This window comes from Barbatula barbatula (assembly GCF_947034865.1).
Source record: "Barbatula barbatula genome assembly, chromosome: 25".
Lineage (NCBI taxonomy): Eukaryota > Metazoa > Chordata > Actinopteri > Cypriniformes > Nemacheilidae > Barbatula > Barbatula barbatula.
The window spans coordinates 14649732-14675548 of NC_136788.1; the positions used below are offsets into that span (position 1 = coordinate 14649732).

The 25817-nt window shown below is 37.7% G+C and overlaps 1 protein-coding gene across 1 annotated transcript; it reads right to left on the bottom strand.

The window, feature by feature from the left end:
- Positions 1-1368: 1368 nt before the first annotated feature.
- LOC306890914 (mucin-5B-like) lies at positions 1369-24336 on the bottom strand. Its single transcript, XM_079450929.1, has 47 exons — positions 24219-24336; positions 24042-24101; positions 23737-23769; positions 22984-23245; positions 22780-22894; positions 22555-22645; positions 22293-22423; positions 21944-22163; positions 21671-21796; positions 21432-21546; positions 21100-21238; positions 20903-21016; positions 20734-20800; positions 20439-20576; positions 20193-20357; positions 20002-20096; positions 18865-18991; positions 18411-18666; positions 18259-18311; positions 17767-17867; positions 17506-17657; positions 17289-17427; positions 17073-17177; positions 15943-16122; positions 15084-15323; positions 14719-14875; positions 13870-13998; positions 12251-13663; positions 8606-10351; positions 8386-8513; positions 8005-8179; positions 7114-7361; positions 6837-7020; positions 6517-6709; positions 6234-6409; positions 5925-5994; positions 5615-5718; positions 5488-5519; positions 4700-4877; positions 4504-4608; positions 4338-4378; positions 4108-4230; positions 3922-4023; positions 3312-3440; positions 3159-3198; positions 2906-3029; positions 1369-1740 (listed from the first exon to the last, which is right to left on the bottom strand). The coding sequence occupies exons 1-47, from the start codon at positions 24295-24297 to the stop codon at positions 1578-1580; spliced, it is 9063 nt and encodes a 3020-aa protein (XP_079307055.1). The 5' UTR covers positions 24298-24336; the 3' UTR covers positions 1369-1577.
- Between the last annotated feature and the right edge of the window lie 1481 nt (positions 24337-25817).

The window sequence follows — 25817 nt, forward strand, 5'->3', positions numbered from 1 at the left end:
CACCCTCAACTTTTTTCCAAACTTGTATAAATATAGTTTGTTGGGACATCGTTTACTACCATAGTATACAAAAAATATTGAATCTTTTTTTAATCTATATTTTGAAGAATGTATGAAGGCATACAGTTCTCGGGCACCATTGACTAGAATTTTATTATTTTCCTACGATGGTAGTCAATGATGTCCCAGAACTGAACATTGCTAACATTCTTCCAAATCTCTCTCTCTCTCTGTTCCAGCAGAACTAAATGATTTATGCAGGTTTGGAACCACTTGAGCGTGAGTAAATTATCACTTCATTTTCATTTTGGGGTGAACTATCCCTTTGACATAATTACTGTATTTCTATTCAGTGTGATGTCCATCTAGTCTCTGAACCCCCCCCAAATTGTCATAAAAAATATTGCGGTGGCACTTGAAGATTATACTATATACTATATAGGTGGGTCCTGTAAGGACACCAAACAACTCGACCACATAAATGTGTTTACTTATGTTATTGCTAATAAAAAAGACTTCCTTCTAAGCACTTTCGATAGGAAATGCGTCACTAGTTGTTCAACAGTCTTATCTAAATCCAAATCTGTCTTTCAATAACACACAGTTGGGCGATGTCTTGTGATTTGATATTGGGGAAAAATGTTTAAACATTCAAATATTTGACCTTCTTTGTTTGGTTTGCATCCAGAAGGTTCCTCGTTTATAATAGGTTTCAAAGATGTGAAACCAGTTCACATGAAGCTTTGTATACGCAGTCAACTCTCTAAAATACACATGAAGAACCTTTTTACTTCTTATTTACAAATGTATAGTATTCACATTACTCCTTATAGACGGTTTCAGTGACAATAACATAAACACACCTTATGTGGCCAAACTTGACTTCTGATAGACCTCTGCAAAGAATCTATAACTGTCGAGTGGTTTAATGCTATTTGTATTTAATGTGCTAAATATACAATGAAATATTAATAAACTAATGTGAATAAAATATCAAATTAATTATTATTTTATAACCAAACACAGACCGGAACTTTGGGCCAGGCGCATGCGTCAGATGAAACCGTCTATAGCATAGCTCAAGAACTTATTTCTTATGTCTTATTGAGTTATTTTCCTGCATCACTTTTGCTATGTCCCTTGTTCAGATTCCAATCCTAAGTTCTTCAATGTTCTGTGCTTGAATGCAAGCAAATGTATTCTCAACACCAAAGAATAAGGTTACCAAAACTAATTCTTATTAGTAACCAATAACTGTTCTGGCTGTTTTTGTTGATATCACTGATGTCACTATATATTCTGTCTGATGCTTAATGTCTCTTGTTTCTGTATAGTGTATAGGATAATCAACACACAATAGCACAGGTTGCCTTTTAAATGCTTTTAATTTCATATACAAGTAGAAAGTTTTTTAAATGATTCATTAAAGAGAAATGCAAAGTTCTTACAAGAGTTAAGAAACATTCATAAATTTGAATTGAATACAGATTTTACACAGATATATTTGAGAGATATGTGCCCTGTAGACCTGTAAAGTCATCAGGTACTCCTATGGATGTTTTGTAAGCGCTTCCTGGCTAAAATTTGTTGTGGCAGTCTATTTTGCTACAGGCGCACTGCTCAACATGGATGTACGAGTAGGGTATTGTGTTTCCATTTGAACAACCAAGAGACACTGTACGATTACTTGTTCGGGTTGCCTGGCAACAGTTACAGGCAGACATCCCAGATTCAGTGTACCTGTACATGATAGATACAGTAGGGAAAAATTAATATATGTTTTCACTTGCATCATAAGTAAACATATTTGTGCTTTTGCGTGTGCGTGTAAACACGTGCAAACATCATGAAACTGTTATGCCCCTCCCCTTACAACCTGATCTCTTCTAACTCAATCCCATCTCATATACATCTCCCGTGGCTCCACACTCCTCCACCCAGTGTACAAAAGTAGAATTACACAAATATACATCACACATGGCTCTCGCAGGCTCTTCACTCTCATTCAGAGGGTGCAAACGTTTTGAAATCAGTGTGCAATAAATGACCCCTCCCAAATTTACAATTGTAAGCTCATAATAATGATTTATAACTCAAATGCTGGGGTCGGATTTGGCAGGATGTCAGGTTAAAAAGAGATGGTTCACCCAAACATGAAAATTCTGTCATCATTTACGTAACCTCTTGTCATTTCAAACCTGTACAACTAACTTTCTTCTGCAGAACACATAAGAAGAAGTTTTAAAGAACGTTGGTTATTGAACAACGGCGGTACCCATTCACTTCTATTGTATGGATACAAAACCAATAGATAGTAAAACCTAAAGTCAATAGATACCGCCGTTCTTCAAAATACCTTCTTTTGTGTTTTGTTCTGCAAATGAAAGTAAGTTATACATGACAAGACGGTGAGTAAATGATGACAGAATTTTCTTTTTTGTGTGAACCATCCATTTAATTCATCATTTGCTTTTTCAGGGTTATTGCTTTTGTCACGCCCATAATAGAGAAAGATCATGAGCTGGCTGCCAGTCTGGCGTCAAATTTGCGGTTCATTTCTGGCTAGTTCTGATTGGCCATTGGGTTTGTTATGCAGATCTGGCAACCCTGTGTAAAGCTTTTAACTTGTTTAGAACATAAACGTAAGTGAAAATACGTTTGGTGGTGTTCCACCTCAAAATGTAGATATATCCATCGTAATTCTCATGTCATGGTTTAAAAATATAAGATATGCCATACAACTACAGTAGAGTAGCTAGCCCAGTGAATCTCGACCATTTCCTGCACTGCCTCAAATAATTTGATTGATCTGCGCAGAGGTAAGAGGAGCGGTGCCAAAAACGAACCCATGTAAAGAAACTACTGCAAGTCTTTGTACTTTACATACAAACGTGTGTAAACTCACCTGCTGTAACTGGCACAATCTCCGCCACAGAAGGTCAGGTCCATTTTTCTCTCGGAGTGACATTGGTTGTGATTTATGTATTCTTGAACAGTCTTTACTTGACAACCCTTAATCTTGTCCACACCTACAAAGACAGATACAAAATCCAGACACATTAATCCGGATTTCAATTCTGTTAAATCAACAGAATGAAACCTACACATTGTAAACAAACATGACTGAAAGGTGAAAGTTTTCTTTTAAAAATACTTACAATTCTGACAGCAGCCATCAGCCATCAGCTGGACTGTACCCTAAAGAGCGAATCACACAAAAATAAATGTTGTGTGTATGTAATTGAATCACCATGTTGATCGCATTTTATATTTATTGTGCACGTGCATGCATGTGTGTTTGAAGGACATACGGGCTGGCAGTTGGAGATGTTGAAGGGAGGACACTGGATTATGTAGTTTTCGGTGATAAATTGTCCATTCACTTTAGTGCAGGTGATTCTGTTACAATTCTGGTCTGTAGTGGGCAAATCTTCTCGCTCCTATGGGCACAACGAAAACAAATTACAACTCAGACCAAAATCATACACAACATGGTAGGTTGTCTTGATATGGGTTTGTTTTTAATGAATTAGTTTGATTAAAAACATACCATATGTTATTAGTTCAGAAAGTGAAATGGACAGTAAACTCTGAATTAAATTAGCATGCTCCTCATTTAAAGCTATATGACTATAAAACACTTGGAATAAAGTGCAGATATATGAATACTTTCTTGGCGTTTTCCCCCTTCACTTTGACTTCATGAAAAAAGCAGCGTGAGGTTAAGTATGTGTTGACATAGAACTGGTTTCCCAGACAGGGCTTAAGACTAGTCCTAGACTAAAATAAATGTAAGTGTTGTCTAAATTGAAGACAGCTTGTACTGACATATCATAAAAGACATCATTTTGTGACCAAATGTACACCAGAAATGTTTTAAATCTCCTGATTTAACTATAAGACCTAGATCTTGGACCTCACCTTCAGTATATGTTGTGTACCATTGATATCAATGATACAGTGAGTTTGCACACATTTCCCACAGCAGTCTTCATTTTTTTCAGGCCTTTGATACTCATAACCCTGAAGAAAAACACCAGAGTTACACTCAACCATGTGACCAAACCAATTAGAAACTCGGCAAATGAGAAGAAACAATTGACTAACAGTATCACACTTTTCGTTGCACATCACTTTTCTCCTTATGATCTTGTACAACTGTGTTGTAGGATCCACGTCCCTCGTACAATTTTGTTCCTGACAGTCAACAACAGGGATGGCGCTACCAGGCTGGAGGGGAGAGAAATGTGTAATATAAATGTTTTTGAGTCTACAAACGTAATTATTTTAATGACTCATTTAAAAAATCTCTATTTAGTTTATTAAAGCCAGATTACCTCATACTCTTTGTTGTTGAAGACACATACGTTTTTGGGCACTGTTGATGCAGTAAAAATGACAAACAGTATGAAATGCTATTCAGAAGAATGCACACACCATCTGTAATGAAATACAGTACAGTTTGCAACAATATAGGCAAGTGTTTAGGACAAAAAGCGATACCGCATTTGATTTCTGGACAGCATTTTCCCTCGGGCATCTCCGGTTCTGGTGAATATCCAACGTTACACTTTTTATCCAAAGGTGGGCACATAGATGCATTACAACCTACGTCATGAAAGAGGGAGAGAATAAGCATATAAAAAAGAAAGCTGCTAATGTAAATGCTGTTTTAAAAATGTAGACGATTTAATCCTACTGCAGATTTGTTTGGTGCAGCACGGGTCTGAGGAATTGGTGACGGTGACCAACATGAAACCGGGCTGTGTGCATCTCTCGGGGATAAAATCAGGACATTGTCTGGGCTTACAGATGACAGACTTGCTGGCTTTATCACAGATGCAATCCTCACAGTTGTACTTGAATTCCTCACCAAACTGACACAAAAAACAAGAGGTCATAGTTGGCAATCGTGTCTGGTCATTATTTAATTATTCCTAATACAGTATAAACTATTACAGGTAATATTAGGGTTCGGTCCCAAAACTTGGGCAAGCATTAAGTGTATGCACTTAAACAAAATATCTGGGTCACATCATTACGGATGACACGCATTAGTGACGATGCTGACATGTATGGGCAGCGCTGTATTCTATACGCTCAACAAATATGTTGGTTAGGAAATGTTATTGTTTATAGTGTTCGGATGAGGTAAAGATATACTTGTTAAGAGCTTATTGCACATCCCCTTTGTGGGTTAGGTTTAAAAAGGAAAGTGTTTGTTTGCTGCAGGTTCCTTATAATGACTGCTTTAGGCTTTTTCTGAAAAAGCCCAGGTGGAGTAGTGCAAGTGAGTTGTTTTGTGAGGGAAGGGTGCAGTCATTTTCCAGATTTAATGAGAAATCTGATGTACAAATGTAAGTGTTGGATAGATAATTTAAATAATGTCATGTTAAGGCAACAAAAAGCATTATTTAATAATTTATTTAAATGTATTTTATTTTCAAATGAACTTATTTTTAACAGACGTTTTGCTTTGAGACGCACCTTATGGGGTCTCCCGGAAGCATCCAGGCATCCTATATGAGAAGATGAAATGATTAAAGTGAGTACGTTGATGTGTCCGATGTAGACAAATGCTATGTTTAAGCTGATATACACACTGGTCTCTCACCGCATTTGTCTGTCTCCACGCAGATGTCAGATTGTTTGTTGAAGAGCAACATGCCATCTGGGCAAAAGCAGCCCTCTGTAACCACTGTACTACTCTGTTCAGGTCTGCAATTAAATAAAAAATACACGCACATCAATGTGAAGTGAACATTATAAACATCTAGGCACAGGGCAGCATAACAGGCTTTATAAGCATCCTATCTGCATGTACTTACAGTATGTAATATCTGCCATATTATCAAGCCTACAAATCAGTACAAGAACAATTGTATCTTTAACACAGTTGTCTAAATGACTTGAAAATAACATACTGGTCTTCACAGGTTGGGGGTTCAGCTAGACCACAGGGCTTGTAGATTCTACCTGCTGGGCATGTAATGTCTGAGGAAGAAAAAGGTAGACGCAATACTCAGTTTATAGTTTACATACAGCACTGTCTGAAAGTCTGAGACCACACTGATAACCTCAAATTCACAATTCAACTCAAACCCTAAAATGAAGTTCACTTCAAGTAAAAGGCAAAACTGCAAAACAACCCAAACCTGCAAAAAATGAAGCAGTTAACATGAGGAGAAATGTGATCAGAGAAGGACAGATTGACAGTCGTTGTTATTACTCACTGCAGAGGCTGGTGTAGTTTCTCCAGTTTGTGCAGATGTCAAATTGAGAGCAAGCCCTCGCGTAGGTCTCTAGACTTGAACACACCACGGCCTGGTTACTCACATGACAGCTGTCATATTCACAGGCTGAAATGAAGTTATCTGGAGACAAATGGGAATGGCACTCCTTGAACAACCTGAGGAAAGTGAAAACGAGAACACATTATAGGAGTAAAACAGATGACTTTTAAAGTGAATTATTACAAAGGCATGTTATAAAAAATGTATAAACACATCAGCGTACTTGCTCCCCAGGAGTTTGCAGTCTGGGTGAGCCTTGCATGTAATATTTGGTACGGTGGGGGTGGGTCCTGGTGGAGGGCATGTTTTGCCATTTGTTCCATTCACCGCCCAATGATCTGCCATCACAGCGCAGTCATCCACCAATCTCCCCCCGGGAAGCATACAGTCATCTGCCCTGTTGTTGTTACATATTCCTTAAAGAGAATTAAGTGAAATAATTGAAAACAAAAATATTTTTACATAAAAAACGATCAACATGGTAGAGATTCTCAAAAATGTGAAATTATTTTAACTTTCAAGAAATTATTTTTGCGAGCTCACCGCAGTGGCCTTGTGTGTTGTTTCCAAAATGCTTGAATGGCAGGTTGACGCTGAAGCCGGTGGCTCCAAATGTTACAACGACGCCCAGCTTTGGAATTTCCAGGATCAAATCCAGTCCTGAGGTTACAACTGTCACTTCATTTTCGTCGAAAGGCAATGTTAACTTTTTATTGTCCTTTGAAACCTTGTAGAAAATAATCAGCAACAAAATAATAATTTTTAGTGATAGGGATATTTGAGGTCATGCAGACAAAATCCATTCAAAACAAGGTCTCACCTCTAGATTGGCACCTCCTATTAAATTGTGATTTGTCAGTCTAATAACTAGCTTGTTGTAAGATACAATAATTGATCTGGGACAGGATACACGATCAGCAAGGTTACAATAGACGTTATCAACGTAGATCTTTAAGTCAAACTGAGGCCGTATTTCTTCCACTAATACATAAGTGCAGTTTCCTTGATAGCTGTAGAACTGTCCATCAAATGTGATGTAGTGAGGGTCACCCCATCCTTCACAAAAGCCTGAGAAGAGTGTAATAAAAAACATAATAAATTGAGATCAGCCGGTTCCAAATATCATAGTTTGATTTTGTTCAGTGCTTCAATGTGGTTTTCTAGTGAAAATATAAACATTCTCAGACTACAACCATTTATTCAAGAATCAGGGCTGTGTTTTCCGAAACCTTCTCAACTCCGCATCATTGTTAAGTAATACCTTATAAGTGGTAGCGATATATTCTTAAGAACGATGCAGAGTTAACAAGGTATTGGGAAACGCAGCCCAGAACAACATAATAAACCTAACACTATTATGAGAAGAAATGCTTGTATGTAATGCTTATGTTTTCCTATGTGTCCTAGCTCTTCATAACATGTTTATTAGAGTACTTTTCATTAATACAGTATGATTCAGATGACCAGGATCATTTCTAATAATCAGCTGGTGTCATTCACAAACCCCTAATGAATCATTCAGAAGAGCCAGCTCATTGAAGTGGAAATCTATCATACATTTTCAAGGGCCAAGATATTTTCAAGCTTTTTGCTCTGTCATACTGATTTAACACAACCTGCAAAATGTCAGAGAGGTTTGTTAATTGTTCCTCTCAGTTCCAACCTGACTGCACTGTAAAAAATAGACACTGACGTAGACCAGGATACTCACAGTCACAGTCGTAATCCTTGCAGCAGGTTTTTTCATCATATACCAGAACTGGGGGCTTTCCGTTAGCACATGTGATGATCTGGGGAGAAGGACATTCCTTTTCGACAATCGTAATGGTGTTGTTCTTCACACATCTTGCCATGGTGCAGTTCCCCAGGATGAACGTCTCGTTGGTCTAGTAATAATGCAGAAAGTACATTATGCTAAATGTCATTCTATTAGTCATGTTTCCTTTAATATTTGGCATTATTTTGGACAAAAATTGCTTTAAAAACTTTTCCTGCAGAAATGTAGAGGTGTGCTGCCTTATGCAGCATTTTAAAGTAAATGCTTAATGTGTAATTAAATAGTAATTAATTAATAAAGTATGTTAAATGTTACATATGTTTTCCATTCTGGGCAGTCATATGGACATGTGCTCGTTGTATTCTGAATTGCACAGATGTTTGAGCAGTTCCTGGTCAGACAGATCCTCGAGCCAATGTCCACATTGCTGGAAATTACATCTCCTACAAATTCAAACCAAAAACAAAAAAGACATTAAGAGTTGTCACCACACAAACTTACAGAGAAATCTGAGCAAATGATAACATTTACTAACCAGGGTTGTACGTCTTTCCATCAAATTTACAAAAGCAGAATTTAGTACTAGTACTAGATGTAGATGTAAATGTTGTCTTGAAAGTTGTTGTTGGAGTACTTCCAGGAGGTGTAGATAAAAGAGATGTGCTTGTTGGTGTAGGTGAAGATGTGGTAGATTCTGCTGTTGATGATTCTGCAATTGTAGTTATTGTGGTACTTCTAGGTGGTGTTCCAGTTGTTGTTGTAGTGGTTGAAGGTGGTGTAGATGAAGATGTGGAAATAGTAGATGGTTCAGGTGTTTGTAAGGATGTTGTAGATTCTGCTGTTGTTGATTCTGTCATTGTAGTTGTTGTAGTACTTCCTGTTGTTGTTGTTGTAGTAGTTGTTGGTGGTGTGGGTGAAGATGTGGAAATAGTGGATGATTTAGGTGTTTGTGGGGATGTTGTAGATTCTGCCGTTGTTGATTCTGCAATTGTAGTTGTTGAAGTACTTCCAGGTGGTGTTCCAGTTGTTGTTGTTGTAGTAGTTGTTGTTGGTGTAGGTGAAGATGTGGAAACAGTGGAAGGTTCAGGTGTTTGTGATGTCGTGGTAGATTCTGCCGTTGTTGTTGATTCTGCAATTGTAGTTGTTGTAGTACTTCCAGGTGGTGTTCCAGTTGTTGTTGTTGTAGTGGTTGTTGTTGGTGTAGGTGAAGATGTGGAAACAGTGGAAGGTTCAGGTGTTTGTGATGTCGTGGTAGATTCTGCCGTTGTTGTTGATTCTGCAATTGTAGTTGTTGTGGTACTTCCAGGTGGTGTTCCGGTTGTTGTTGTAGTGGTTGTTGTTGGTGTAGGTGAAGATGTGGAAAAAGTGGAAGGTTCAGGTGTTTGTGATGTCGTGGTAGATTCTGCCGTTGTTGTTGATTCTGCAATTGTAGTTGTTGTGGTACTTCCAGGTTGTGTTCCGGTTGTTGTTGTAGTGGTTGTTGTTGGTGTAGGTGAAGATGTGGAAACAGTGGAAGGTTCAGGTGTTTGTGATGTCGTGGTAGATTCTGCCGTTGTTGTTGATTCTGCAATTGTAGTTGTTGTGGTACTTCCAGGTGGTGTTCCGGTTGTTGTTGTAGTGGTTGTTGTTGGTGTAGGTGAAGATGTGGAAACAGTGGAAGGTTCAGGTGTTTGTGATGTCGTGGTAGATTCTGCCGTTGTTGTTGATTCTGCAATTATAGTTGTTGTGGTACTTCCAGGTGGTGTTCCGGTTGTTGTTGTAGTGGTTGTTGTTGGTGTAGGTGAAGATGTGGAAACAGTGGAAGGTTCAGGTGTTTGTGATGTCGTGGTAGATTCTGCCGTTGTTGTTGATTCTGCAATTGTAGTTGTTGTGGTACTTCCAGGTGGTGTTCCGGTTGTTGTTGTAGTGGTTGTTGTTGGTGTAGGTGAAGATGTGGAAACAGTGGAAGGTTCAGGTGTTTGTGATGTCGTGGTAGATTCTGCCGTTGTTGTTGATTCTGCAATTGTAGTTGTTGTGGTACTTCCAGGTGGTGTTCCAGTTGTTGTTGTAGTAGTTGTTGTTGGTGTAGGTGAAGATGTGGAAACAGTGGAAGGTTCAGGTGTTTGTGATGTCGTGGTAGATTCTGCCGTTGTTGTTGATTCTGTAATTGTAATTGTTGTGGTACTTCCAGGTGGTGTTCCAGTTGTTGTTGAAGTGTTTGTTGGTGATGTAGGTAAAGATGTGGAAATAGTGGATGATTCAGGTGTTTGTTGGGATGTTGTAGATTCTGCTGTTGTTGATTCTGCAATTGTAGTTGTTGTGGTACTTCCAGGTGGTGTTCCAGTTGTTGTTGTTGTAGTAGTTGTTGGTGGTGTAGGTAAAGATGTGGAAACAGTGGAAGGTTCAGGTGTTTGTGGGGATGTTGTAGATTCTGCTGTTGTTGTTGATTCTGTAATTGTAGTTGTTGTAGTACTTCCAGGTGGTGTTCCAGTTGTTGTTGTAGTGGTTGTTGGCGGTGTAGATAAAGATGTGGAAATAGTGGAAGGTTCAGGTGTTTGTGATGACGTGGTAGATTCTGCTGTTGTTGTTGATTCTGTAATTGTAGTTGTTGTGGTACTTCCAGGTGGTGTTCCAGTTGTTGTTGTCGTAGTAGTTGTTGGTGGTGTAGGTAAAGATGTGGAAACAGTGGAAGGTTCAGGTGTTTGTGATGACGTGGTAGATTCTGCTGTTATCGTTGATTCTGTAATTGTAGTTGTTGTGGTACTTCCAGGTGGTGTTTCAGTTGTTGTTGTAGTGGTTGTTGGTGGTGTGGAAATAGTTGATGGTTCAGGTGTTTGTGGGGATGTTGTAGATTCTGCTGTTGTTGATTCTGTAATTGTAGTTGTTGTTGTTCTTCCAGTTGTTGGTGTAGGTAAAGATGTGGAAACTCTGGGTGTTTGTGAGGATGTGGTAGATTCTACAGATGTTGTTGACTCTGCAATTGTAGTTGTTGTAGTACTTCCAGTTGTTGTAGGTAAAGATGTTGTGGTACTTCCAGGTGGCGTTCCAGTTGTTGTTGTAGTATTAGTTGTTGGTGGTGTAGATGAAGATGTGGAAATAGTGGAAGGTTCAGGTGTTTGTGATGACGTGGTAGATTCTGCTGTTGTTGTTGATTCTGTAATTGTAGTTGTTGTGGTACTTCCAGATGGTGTTACTGTTGTTGTAGTAGCTGTTGTGGTTGACGGTGTAGAACAGGGAAAACCACAAAGAACTCGTATTTTATAATTAAAACATTTATAGGGACGCTGATTTTGTTTTATTTTCTCACATGCTAGTCCATATGAAACATCGCACTTGGCAACTTGGTGTGTTTTATTTAAATATCTTTCAAAGGTCATGTTAGGTTCTGCCACACCCCTACATTCAATATCCACTGGCTGTTCACAGATCAAGTGTTTTTTTTTTTTTATATTTGTATATGTCTCAAAGTCATTCCCATCTCTGTCAGGATTATATACATCAAACCAGTCAGACCATTCACGTATTATACATGGTTTGCGAGTTTGTGATGATGTTGTAGATTCTGTTGTTGTTGATTCTGTAATTGTAGTTGTTGTAGTACTTCCAGGTGTTGTTCCTGTTGTTGTTGTAGTGGTTGTTGGTGGTGTAGATGAAGATGTGGAAACAGTGGGTGGTTCAGGTGTTTGTGAGGATGTTGTAGATTCTGCTGTTGTTGCTGATTCTATAATTGTAGTTGTTGTGGTGCTTCCAGTTGTTGGTGTAGGTAAAGATGTGGAAACTCTGGGTGTTTGTGAGGATGTGGTAGATTCTACAGATGTTGTTGACTCTGCAATTGTAGTTGTTGTAGTACGTCCAGTTGTTGTTGTTGTAGGTAAAGATGTTGATTCTGTAATTGTAGTTGTTGTAGTACTTCCAGGTGGTGTTCCAGTTGTTGTTGTTGTAGTAGTGGTTGTTGGTGATGTAGGTAAAGATGTGGAAACAGTGGAAGGTTCAGGTGTTTGTGGGGATTTTGTAGATTCTGCTGTTGTTGATTCTGTAATTGTAGTTGATGTAGTACTTCCAGGTGTTGTTCCAGTTGTTGTTGTAGTGGTTGTTGGTGGTGTAGATGAAGATGTGGAAATAGTGGAAGGTTCAGGTGTTTGTGATGACGTGGTAGATTCTGCTGTTGTTGTTGATTCTGTAATTGTAGTTGTTGTGGTACTTCCAGGTGGTGTTCCTGTTGTTGTTGTAGTGGTTGTTGGTGGTGTAGATGAAGATGTGGAAACAGTGGGTGGTTCAGGTGTTTGTGAGGATGTTGTAGATTCTGCTGTTGTTGCTGATTCTATAATTGTAGTTGTTGTGGTGCTTCCAGTTGTTGGTGTAGGTAAAGATGTGGAAACTCTGGGGGTTTGTGATGATGTTGTAGATTCTGCTGTTGTTGATTCTGTAATTGTAGTTGTTGTGGTGCTTCCAGTTGTTGGTGTAGGTAAAGATGTGGAAACTCTGGGTGTTTGTGAGGATGTGGTAGATTCTACAGATGTTGTTGACTCTGCAATTGTAGTTGTTGTAGTACTTCCAGTTGTTGTTGTTGTAGGTAAAGATGTTGACTCTGCAATTGTAGTTGTTGTAGTACTTCCAGTTGTTGTTGTTGTTGTGGGTAAAGATGTTGATTCTGTAATTGTAGTTGTTGTAGTACTTCCAGGTGGTGTTCCAGTTGTTGTTGTAGTGGTTGTTTGCGGTGTAAATGAAGATGTGGAAATAGTGGAAGGTTCAGGTGTTTGTGATGACGTGGTAGATTCTGCTGTTGTTGTTGATTCTGTAATTGTAGTTGTTGTGGTACTTCCAGGTGGTGTTCCAGTTGTTGTTATAGTGGTTGTTGTGGTTGACGGTGTAGAACAGGGAAAACCACAAAGAACTCGTATTTTATAATTAAAACATTTATAGGGACGCTGATTTTGTTTTATTTTCTCACATGCTAGTCCATATGAAACATCGCACTTGGCAACTTGGTGTGTTTTATTTAAATATCTTTCAAAGGTCATGTTAGGTTCTGCCACACCCCTACATTCAATATCCACTGGCTGTTCACAGATCAGTTGTTTGTTTTTGTTAATATTTTCATATGTCTCAAAGTCATTCCCATCTACTGCAGGATTATATACATTAAACCAGTCAGACCACTCACGTATTATACATGGTGAGGTAGTTGCTGATGATGTTGTTGTTGATAAAGTAGGTGTTGTTGATTCGGTAATTGTTGTCGTACTTCCAGGCGTTGTTCCTGTTGGTGTAGTTGAAGGGGGTGCTTTGGGCGTTTGTGATGACGTAGTAGATACTTCTGTTGTTGATTCTGTAATTGTAGTTGTTGTAGTACTTCCAGGTGTTGTTCCTGTTGTTGTTGTAGTAGTTGTTGGTATAGGTGAAGATGTGGACACAGTGGGTTGTTTGGGGGTTTGTGAGGATGTTGTAGATTCTGTTGTTGTTGATTTTGTAATTGCAGTTGTTGTGGTACTTTCACGTGGTGGTGGTGTTGGCGGTGGTGGCGGTGGTGGCGGCGGCGACGAACAATCCTTCACACAGATATTTTTGTCTTCATCAAATAAAGGCTTGTGCTCTGGACATTTTGGATAACATCCTGCAAAATATATATGTTATCTTAAAATGTTGCACATATGACAGATATTCATAACATTTGTAAGTCTTGCATCATTGTTTTTTAATTTAACATTTCTGAGAGAATAATTATACTGAATAAATTGAAGGTGCAGTCTATATCATACTATGTCTACTGTACATTTCAAAGTTAAAAAATCCAACAGTTTTTTACTTGGAGAGACTTACCCTCCAGGTTGGGTATAGTGTTATTGCAGATAGGCTCAGGATTAAGACAGGTTTTGAAGCAGGGCGTATGGCAGGGACTGTAATGCCATGTGCAGTCATCCGGATCATTGTAGTAGTCACAGTACACAGCTGACAAGAAAAATCACATTACATACTGATCGACATACACCTTGAATGCACTGTTAGGGGCCAATGACACAGAATTCGTATGTTGCTGTTAAAAACGCCTCTTTTGAGTTGGTTTTCAGTTCACAGCGTGTTGAATGCTGCTTTGCGTGGTGGGTGCGTGGTGTTTTTGCCCCCTTCTTCGCCTCGCATTTTAGCCGCAGTGCTCTGAGCACCACAAGGTGAAAAGAGCCTGGCGTCACACATGTTTTTTATCCGAATGAAAGGAGAGGCAGCAGGCCTACCATTGTTAGGACAGAACTTTACAGTTGCTTGAAACATCTAGAGACTGTAATGATGAAGGAGAGACTTCTGTTGTCTGTCACAGGTTTACTGAGCAAGATCAGAGCAAGTGTCCTCTGCTTGTAGATTGTTAATGTCTTTGCTAGAATAAAGTTGTTATCTGGCAACATTAAAAACACTGTGTGCTGCTCTTCTAATAAAAGTCAACCAAAAGGCACCACTGTTTCTGTGTGATCGGTCGCTTCAACTGTTAAATGCATAAGGTCAAAATGCTAAAAACATGCAGGACATTGTTTACAGAGGAAATGTAATTGTCAGATGTGCCCCGTTTGGGACCATTTGTTTTTAATTTAGTCATTCTAAGGAACACGAATATGCAGAAATAAGATGACATCTCACACTTTAGAGTGAATCTGAGTTGTTTTCTTAACAGATACTTACGGCAGAATTCAGGTTTTCTCCAGTTCACACAAACACCTGCTTCATTGCAAGCTTGAGCGTAAGACGCCACAGCTGTGCAGAGGCACTCACAGTCTCCACCTGTGTCACACGCACACGAGTCCTTCACACAATTGTCATAATATGGGGTTGGATCCACCTGCGTGAACAGATATTTCCATTGTTATGGGAATCTTTAATACAACATTACTTGAACTATTAGTTCACCCTAAATGTTATTTAGCCAAAGTAATGAGACATGACAAGATATTTAGATTTCAGTATTGATTGAAAATGTGTAACATTGGTTTGATGATGGTGAGTAAATTTCATTTTAATTCAAGGTTAACTCTTATATAGATCTGTACCTTAGGATGACATTCCAGGAAAGCATCTTGTTTTATGATGATACAGTTTTGTTGGGCCCAGTTTTTTCGATGGGGGGTCGCCTGGCACGGGTCAAAGTCTGGTTTTGAATCTGGGCAATTGCTTAATGCCTTCCAGCTGTCCAAAAACTCTATTATATTTGTAGTTTGCAGATTGCCTTGGGTAGTGAAGTCATCTTTGCCATTTTTATTAAAATTTCCACAAAGGCCACAAACTTTTCCCTGTGAAAAATACATGAACTCAAAATACTTAATCATAGTCAGAATTCCCAACATGTCTTCTATGTACTTTTTTGAAGTGTCTCTCTTCAAATATAGTTTACCAACAGCATATAGTTCCATTTATTTATATAACATAAATGTTTACAACAGCCACTAGGCTGACCTAAGTGCTTTTCAGAAGAAGTAACACAACAGCATCGGCCAGTCAATAATACAAACATAAAAGCATACAACAAAGCAAACAAAATAAAACAACTGAATAAAAGTCAAAAGCATTAGTAAACAAATATGTTTTTAAAAGTGATTTAAAAACAGACAGAGAAGGGGCCAATCTAAACTCTAGAGGCAGGGCGTTCCAAAGTCTATTCCCTGCCACCACAAAAGCATGTTCCCCTCTACGCTTTAGTCTAATGTGAGGAACTGCCAACAGAGCCTGTTCACAGGAACGAAGGCTTCCAGGCGAAAATAAAGACTGTAAAAGGTCAGAAAGGAACTAAATTGTGTAAAGATTTGTAAACAAAAAGGAAAATTTGGAAATCTATTCTCTGCAGAATAGGCAACCAATTAGGCAACCAATAAACAATATGAATTGTTCATATTGTGGTTTAATTAAACTCACCATATGCTGGGGTTGCAGAACGATGCGGATGGTGGTTTTGCGGTCCCACAAAACTGTCAGTCCATTTTCAGCATCAATGACAAGGTACATACCAACCTTTCTCTCTTTGTATTTGATCATTGGACCAGTTCCAGTATCAGTGGCTTTTACTTTGCCATCAGAAAGATCCAGTCTAGTCCTCTGTTAAGGTAATTTTGTAAGTTTAAGATGTTTAACAAACTGCTTTACATTTATGTTTCAACATACCATTTGAAAACTTCCTTTATTTAACACTCGAAACGCCAAAGGGTATCAAATGTACAAAACAGATTTTCAATAAAATATCTTAATATTTTATATATAATTATATATTATATATATAATAATATATATTATATATTATATATATATATATATACACATATATATATATATACACATATATATATATATATATATATATATATATATATATATATATAATATTTACAATCCACCATTTTCCAAAAATTGTTTAGATAAACCCAATCCAAAAATTGTTTAGATAAAACCAGATTAAACAGCAAAGCATTTATTTAGCGTCATCAGGTCAAATTTACCTCATGCCTTTACATACATTTTTGATTACCCCATATTTTGTTCTCTAATTATAAATTTTATAACTACACAAATTAATAAACAAATGAATGATTTTCTTTCAAAAGTGATTTTCTTACTTAAGCTTTGAACATATAACAACATAAACCATGATCATTTCATTTCTCTAGACACTACTTTGTGATGACAGTCACATAAAACAGTGACATAACACGTTTTGGTAACCAGATAGCACAGGTACACCTGTAAGATGTCTGCTAAAGATCTGGAGATCTGGAAAACATCTGCTAAACATTTTAGAAAGAGCTGTTGTACATCCATTCTAAACCATACACAGCTTAAAGACATCAAATAAATGTCTGCCAGATGTACGTGTGCTATCAGGGTAATACCAACACAATATTCATTGCATGGGTCAATTTTACCCTCTGGTAGTCATCGTTTTACAGTGAACTCTGGGGGTTAGTTTTAAAACTGTAGTAATATTAGTAGTGAAATGCATTTAATATTCTGCAAAATCTAAATCAATATTGCATATACATTTTGATACTTACCCCCAAAAAGATATGAACAGCTTTTGAACATGTGGTGCCTGTTGTACCACAAGGAATATTCTCAGTCACAATGCTAAAATGACCGGTGTTATTGCCACAATTGTCCTTTAGAACATAAAAAATACAGATGAAACAAACACGCAATATGTCACCCACAGTCTGCTGAATACAGGGGTTTATTTATGATTTTACTTAAACAAAATTATAAGTACACACCTGCACAGCTATATAACTGCAGTCTCCCCTAAAGCCGAATCTTTTTTGATCAAAAGTTTGATAATGTCCGCTTCCATATATAGTGCAGAAACCTTCACATTTATGTTCTGTACATTTCCATGTTCCTGCTTGACAAGTGCTATTAACAGATGACAGTGGTCAAGCGGTATAATATATAAGAGATTATAAGTCATGAATAAGGCCGTATTTCACACACCAGTTATTGCAGACCCTGGCTATCTCAGCTCCTGATGCGTAAAATTGTCCATCGTGTTGACACGGGCAGTCATGAGGCTTAACACAGTTTCCTCTGCTATCATCCAGGAGACCTTTAGGACACTGGCACCCAGATTCACAGTCCAGCGAGAACTGGACAGAGGGAAAGAAACAACATTAACAATTTATTCAAGAGAAAATGCTGTTACACACCTGTGACCCAGAGGTTTGAAGAGAAGGAAAAAGAGACATATGGACTCACACAATCAACTTTCTGTTGCAAACAAGTCTGCGCACAAGCCACTCCATGTTCATTCTGGCCTGCTGTACTGCAGTTGAAGAAAACTTTCGGCTTTGTGCAATCTGAAAAACACATCACATACATATGCTACTATTGAAATATGTGATTTGTCAGTTTTGCATCTGTGGTTGATAACGGTTATGGAGAATTTCTAGCCATTTGACTTCAATATGTAAACACCAAATCTTGACAAAGGTTTATGAAATCTTTGTTATGGATGCCAGCAATGGTCATGTTCACCAATTGCAGTAGCCAAAACGTATATATTTATGCATTTGGCAGACCTTTCATCCAAAGTTACTTACATTGCATTATGCTATACAGTTGTTTATGACTATGTGCAATCCCTGGGATTGAACCAATGACCTTGGCGTTGCTAACACCATGTTCTAACCACTGAGCTAAAGTTGATTTTTAAAAACAACAGAAAAGCAAAAATACATTTTTTCTTACCCGTAACAGGAGGTTTCAAGGACTGACAGTGAAACTTTCCAGTAATGCAAACACTAGACAGAAGATCAAGATCAGATAATTGTATACAGTTGCTATTTAAAAATATAACTTTATAAACAGATAGATAAAAATCTTTATTATTTTCCACGAACCAGTGTTCATTCTTAATGCTGATAGACCTTCCAGCTTGGATTTTTTCTCCATTATAAAAACATGGACATTCTTCCATAGGAACACATTCTCCCGCCTCATCCTGGTAGAGTCCATCTTTACAGGCACATCCGTCTACGGGCACAAAGTCAACGCTGCATTCCTGCAGCTTCGAGCTGAGAGACAGACAGGTGTGCTGACAGCTCTGTAGGTGGTAGGAGTAGTTTTGCGAGGCTGGACAATTCTGTGTGAATTTATCTGTGAGATTGAAAAGGAGATGTTGGCATAACACACTCAGTAGGACACGTTTTGGAACTGACATCGTGACTAACAGCTTCAGTCAATATTCACTTTTATTGTATATAGAAAATACCTGCAGTGAAAGTGAATAGCGACTGAGGCTGTTATCATATGCATTAATTTGTCTACTGAAACAAATGTTTGCAGCAGTCTTACCGCACACTATTTGTCTCCAGCCTTGGAGAAATATTCCTTTAGCCGAGCAGGCCCGGGCGTACGAGGAGAACACCGCACAAAGACAGTCTTCACTCTTCTCACAAGTACAGGTGGAGTATTTGCATCTCTAAAAGTACAAACATAAAAATATGCATGTCCATTGCTTATTGTTGGATTTGGAGAACATAACATTAAAGGGGGGGTGCCACAGTGCTTCGTGCCATCTGACTTCTTTACAATCTTAAACGTGCTGGCTTCTCATGCCATGGTCAACTTATCAAAAAAACGAGTTGGACTTATGAAAAAGTATTTATGTGCATGAAATTCCCTTACGTAACAACCTTTCTTAGTACCTTATTGGACAATTCGGTACATATTCGTAGGTTAAGGAGAACAATATGCAAACAGTCAGGAAATTGTAATCTTTATATTGTAACCATTTTTTATATTTTTTATTTGATTGATTTTAGGATAGTTGGTCACAAATCATTTCTTTTAATTATAAGTTATAATAAGTTATTTTGCTAAATTTGAAAGTGTAAATTGTGCAAAATCAACGTTGATCTCTTGAGACTATTATCAAGTATTTCAAGAGTCATTTCATTTGGATGTTTATATGGCATGCAGTTCCCTCTTAAATATCTGAAAAATGTTCCTTACTCTTACCCCTTTATTCCCCAAACTTTGAATACTGTTTGCCCTTTACCTCCAGATATTTACTGTAGAGGTACATTATTGTCACAATTAGTTAGCAGTTAATCCTGTTTAATTATGCGGTTCATTGCAGGCCATAATCTAAAGCATTACCGACAAATCTCACGGAAAAGCAAGACCACACGATAACCACCGAGAGCGAGATGAAATAGCACGCAAAAGCATGCGCATATGTCAACCAGCTGGAGCAAGAGAGAGAGAGCACTTTTCGGAAATAATTGTACAGGTGTATCTGTCTTTTTACTATGAAGATACACAGTTTACAACTACTCCAAAGGTATTCAAGATTAATATGAGATTGGCAGTTACATCCACTTTAAATATAAAAAACTGAGGGTTTAAGTTGTTGCATGGCCAAGCTTGTTTGCTTAACTCTTAACAGCTAAAAGTGTTGTAAATATGTCATTTTGTTTGAGATCATACTTTGTAGTAGCTGTCTGGATTGACAGAGGCGTGACATTTGGCAAACAGGCTCTCTTTGTCCTTCATCTTTGAACACCAATGCTCAGCAAAGTGCTCTAAAGACATTGTAAAAAAAACAATCATCCTATTTTAGAAGCAAAAGTCTTATATGAAAACTGAACTTAGACCACAAAGACTTCAGAAGTTCTTACCAGTATTACTGCTGTAGGAACAGGGGTCGTCCATTCTTTCGGTACAGTCAGAACATTTGGACCCGGCCTTCCAGGAATTTGCAAATGAAATGGCTGTACCCTCCACCATACCCTGAGGGGTCTTCAAGTCATCATACAGCACTTTGTTAAAATTTCCGCAAAGGCCTACACAAACACAGTAATGGTGGATGTTAAAGAGGAAAAAACATGCTATCACTGGAAAATATTACTTTTTGTTTTTCTCACCACAAGTCTTCCCCTGAAAGCTTTGGTCCACAGTGATGTACACCTGCATAAGAGGAACCAGCTGAACCTGCACCTGCAGACCGACCGTGGTCTGAACCATGATGTGAAACGACGACGGCCTGAAGACGGTGAAGTCGACTGCGAGGAAAAGAGTCACAGGAAAAGTCTGCTTTCTGTAGGTAAGCCCAGTTTAACTGCATTCTGGGTAGTAAGTGAATAAGCTTCTGCTCTGAAATATTGTGTGGAAATGTACACAGTTGTTTAGTGAATTCATCCCTGAGATTTTTTCACTCACCTGTGCTGTATGGAAGAGACACTTCAGCATTGTGTTGTACCGTGCCGTCAGCTTTAATAATCAGAGGCTGAGGATAAAACATCAAATGTTATTTGTGTATGTAAATCTAACATCCAAACCATAAATCTAATTTTATAAGATTTGCTGATCGTTGTTGTGGTTTACACACATTTTTCTTGTCGTTGTTAAGCAGCACCACTATAGATTTCAAGCAGGTGTCGGTTTCATGATTATTACAAGGAACAATCTGCCCAAAAATTAGGAACTTTGACCCCTCACAGTCCTGCAGAAAAAGAGATGGAGTTGGTGTTGCTTGTTAATAAGAACTAAACTGAGAGTAATTGATTAATGATTTAAGGATGTTACTTTAGAAAGCACGTAGTTGCAGTCTCCATGGAAAGTGAATTCTTTGCCGTCGTAGGTGATGAAGTGAGATCCTTCCTCTACTGCGCACACACCAGGGCTCGGCAGACTCTTACAAATCCAGTTTCCACCCCGACATACACTGATTCACACAGTGTTATTACAAACAGTCAGACGCAGTTAACAAACAGATTTAACAACGATAATAACATATATACTGAGTTTTTGAATGTGGATGGTCTAGTTATGTTTCTATAATAAATAAATATAAATGGTCATGACTGAATGGTGTGGAATTGACATAAACAGATATTTGACAAAATCTGTTGTACTACCATTTTTTCCCATCTTCACGAAGGATCTCGCCTGCATTGTAGATGCGGTCATGTTTACACTGGCATTGTTCCAGTGGGATACAGCCCTTTTTGGAGATATCATCAAACACAGTTCCTATGATAGATAATATACATTAGACTTCATATATTGGTTGTTTATTTAAAAATCAATGACATGCATTAAAATCTACTGCACATTTGTCGCTAGTATTTCACAGTCTTATGAATTTGATACTGACCTGGAGGGCAGAAGCATCCATCGACCTTGTGTTCGTCACACAGTGTGTTTGTGTCTTTGTGTGAGCATGTGTCCACACAGGGCGAGCCACTTTCAGAATGAACCATATTGTAGGGACATTTCACAGCTACAAAGAAATACAATTCAGCTCTTAAATATTGGACTTTAATAATATGTGCTGACTTGGTAAAACAATGAAGATTTTATGTTTTCTTTTCTTATAGGAAGAGTCTACATATGAGTTTGCACCACGGCTGTGGATGTGATGTCTTACAGCAGAAGTTGTCTGTTCTCCAGGTGGGCGGAGTTCCTCCGGCGTGCGAGCACTGACGTGAGTATTCAGATAGAGTCGAGCAGAGCAATGCAGTGTCTGATTTTCCAGGCTGACGTTGACATGTGTCACTCACGCAAGCCCTGATATATGGCGCAGGGCTCAGAACCCCTCTACAAGAAGACCAGTCTTCATCTTCAAAAATGTGTTCACAAATTGTCCGCTGTAAAGACACAGACACTACAACCTTTAACCTTTCAAGATGCACATCAGTAACAATATTGGAACTTTGTGATTCTGCTCTAGATTTGGAATCAATTTGCATGTTTCAATGCGTGTTATTGTCCCCTACATGATTTTTACATGAGTCCTCCACATTTTTCTGTTTATCTGTTTCATCGTTTTCAAAAGCGTCTTCGCAACGATGGTTCGGGTTGGGAACTTTGTGCATATTTCCAAATTCGGCGTAGCCAACCCTTCGCCCTGTATTAAATAAGACAAGACACAGATGAGAACTCTGATCAAAATGTTTGATCTTATAGAAAATCCATTTAAAATACTAATTAATCTAAAATACTTTGTGATGAGAACATGATGGTAGCAGATATACTCGCCTGATTGGATGAATTCATTGTAGATTGGAATGCCATTAAAATCACCACATAGCCCACAAGTGCGATTGAAATATTTGGAGTCCAGCTCCACCTAAACAACATCACAAAACAGAATTTCAGTCAGAATGTCATTAGATCAGGGTGTAGATTGATCTGTTTTTGAGGTGAACTATCCGTTTTTTGGTTTAGGTAATAATCTAATGATAATATGTAAAATAACGTTACCGAGACGACATCGTCTTTGTTCCACATGACACTGATGCCCAGTTTGGAATAGAGTTTGGTGTAAATCGAATCCTTTTCTATAAGGATTCCTGCCACATGGACGGGAAGCGTTACACTGAATGAGAGTAAAAATCAAATGAGAGAATTCGACATTTGCTTTTGACATGTATAAACAAGCCACACTTCAAGTAACCACTCTCTCACTTTTTTGCATTGACCATCACCAGGTCCTCAGTCATCACAACAGCGATGTCATTGATGGTAATTGATACTCTGCTGATCTTTGACACATCTGCGTCTTGGGTTCTCTTCACGTAAACTGAGAACTGATGAACGAGGCTCTGACAGTCAGACACCAGGTTATATTCGCACGTGCCTTTAAACTGGTAAGTGTCTCCATCAAATGTCGTGAAGTGAAAGTTTCCCCACATACTACAGATGGTGTTCACATGGTTATCAGCATAGTCTGGAGAAAAAATGAGAAGTCTAAAATGTTTAAAATAAATTAAATAGAATGCTTTTGTTTTAAATGTAAAATACAGTATAAAGGTCACAGTATATCTATGCATAACATAGCTGGTGAAGAGGTGAATGTTGTCATTTATGCACCACTGCTATCATCAAAGCATTGCAGATAAAATGTATTTTGAACAGGCTTCCAGAATACTCCCCAGGCTTACACTGGGAAGCCAAACAGATTGTCTGGTCCAAAAATCATGATATTGGTTGAGCCAATGTTGCCGTTTGTTGCAAACAGCAAGATTTTGATAGCACAATATAGTGGCTTGCTTATTTTGTTCAGCCTGTATATAGACTGGGAACATATGTTTAAATATAGAAGAAATTGTACGCTTCGCCTAATTTTTTTAAAAATATTATTAAATACTTTTATGCAGATTTGGTAAAACTGACATATTACAGGCAATTCTAATGATGCATGATTTATGGGTTTAATACTTGTGGTTGAAGTCACAGCTGTGGAGGGAAAATCTGAAAAATAGAGACCAAGAAATTGTAAATGTCAGAACAAAATGCAAAAAAAAATAAGAACAAATTTAGCAATTTAGATTTAACTGGGGTTTTATATGATAACAAAAATGTCTCAACCACCCATTTTTCTGAATCTTTGTCACTATGCCCATACATTATATGCACAATTTTTATTCAGAAATCGATCTGTGGTTTTATACTATATTGTAGTATAGTAAATAGTTTACTGTTAATTTGTTTTCATCCAATACATAAACCCTAACAATAAATACCTCTTGATTGCCATCCGACATCCATAGGATTTTCCATACGTCCATATTGAGACATAAATTCTATATTTAGAAAGTGAGAGATACAGAGATATATGTTGAATAAAATACTGTTTGTTTTCAAAATTGTACACCAATGAAGATTTCTTGAAATGAGAATTTATTCAATTTTTTGCTAACCTGTTTGCGTTGACTGTAGCCCTATTAAAAATACAGCCCATCTCAGCATCCACACCTGGGACATCCTGGCAGTCCCCATGATGACAAACACTTCTCTGTGTTCTGCGTTGGATATATTGTGTCTTAATCTGTCAATTCTTGCCTTCTTATAAAGTCTTTTAGTTTGCTTTCGAACAAAATTATTCTGAGGTCATCAGTGATCAGAAGGTGGGACCTAGGTTTTTAATTGTTGTATAAACAACACTGTTTGTGTTTTACTTTTATCTTTGGTATTATCTAAAACTTAACAAGGATCTGGATAAATGTGTATACATTTCATTTCTGGAGAAGTTGCACTGACGCCCTCAATATCCACTTTTTTTTATTCTATGCATGCAATGTGCATTAGAGATAATGAGATACTCTTACCAAACACATTATTATCCATATTGCGCAGCAGTGCTTCGAGGAACTTGAGTTTGAGGCCCGGTTTGTGGTCTTACCTGACCCCTGACCCCTGCTCCCTTTCTTCCTCATTGTTTCCTTTAATTTCTACACTGTTCTTTTAAACAAAAAATACTATATAGGACTGTTACGTCCATTGGATGAAAAAGTGAGCGAAAAAACGATGCTTCACTAAAGACAGAATTTTTTTTATTTTCACCCCCAATTTTTTTTCATTATTAAAATATTGTAATCATTTGAAGGATTTTTCTGATTAAAGATTATACTGTCTAGGTAGGTCCTGGAATGAAACGGTTTGGCAACTACAACACCACAAACAAATAAATGTTTATTTATAGTATATTTATTTTTATTTTCTATTTTTTCCTTTATGTTCAGTATATTTTCGGGATTTACATGTATATATTTCAGACTTACTATACAGTATATTAACTATATATTCTATATAGTGTTTATCACTATAGCTTAAGTTAAATCTGCGTATGGTTTTTATTGTATAGCGTTGATGAAATGAAATATAATTTTCTACCCTGACATAAAAACATATTTTGTGTGCTTGTGTATGGGTGTGTTTAGACACTTCTATGATTCCAGGCCAGAGTGGTGCCTGCCAGGTGCAGAAGGGTGGGCTAGCAGATATCCTGGGTGGGCATATACTTCAACCATAAAGCATATAATTGCAAAAACTCCTGTTACAATAACTTGATCTTATTTTACTGCACAATTCATTTTACATGCTGTTTATAATAAACTCAAAGCAAACGTGCACAGTATTTTGCTTCCATCTGTTATAAACTAAAGTTTCCACAACATCATAAACCACAGTGAATCCTTGTAGAAAGGAATAATTATTCTTTATAATTTCATTTAAAATGATGTCAAAATAGCAGATTAATTTGAGCAGAGGACACACATTTTCTCGATCGCTATCTTCTTTTAGTTGTTCAAAAGATATCAAGTTATCAAGTTTGGTTAAAACATTGTATAATTTTCCTAGTAAATGTTTTTTCACGAGTTAGCAAACATTAACTCCTATCCAAAGAATTTCCAATGAACTCCTGTTTCCATTTTTGATCAAAATCTATATCCTGTCTAATCTCCCTTCGTTCCACGTACTGCACATGTAACTTGAAATTACTTGATGAAATCATGTTT

Excerpts from the sequence above, each read along its gene's own strand:
- LOC306890914 (XM_079450929.1), bottom strand. The coding sequence starts at position 24,297 with ATGGGGACTGCCAGGATGTCCCAGGTGTGGATGCTGAGATGGGCTGTA. Across the intron at positions 14,876-15,083 it reads TCCTGGAATGTCATCCTAAG|GTGGATCCAACCCCATATTA; the intron begins GTACAGATCTAT and ends CTGTTCACGCAG. Across the intron at positions 5,995-6,233 it reads AAACTACACCAGCCTCTGCA|ACATTACATGCCCAGCAGGT; the intron begins GTGAGTAATAAC and ends TTTCTTCCTCAG.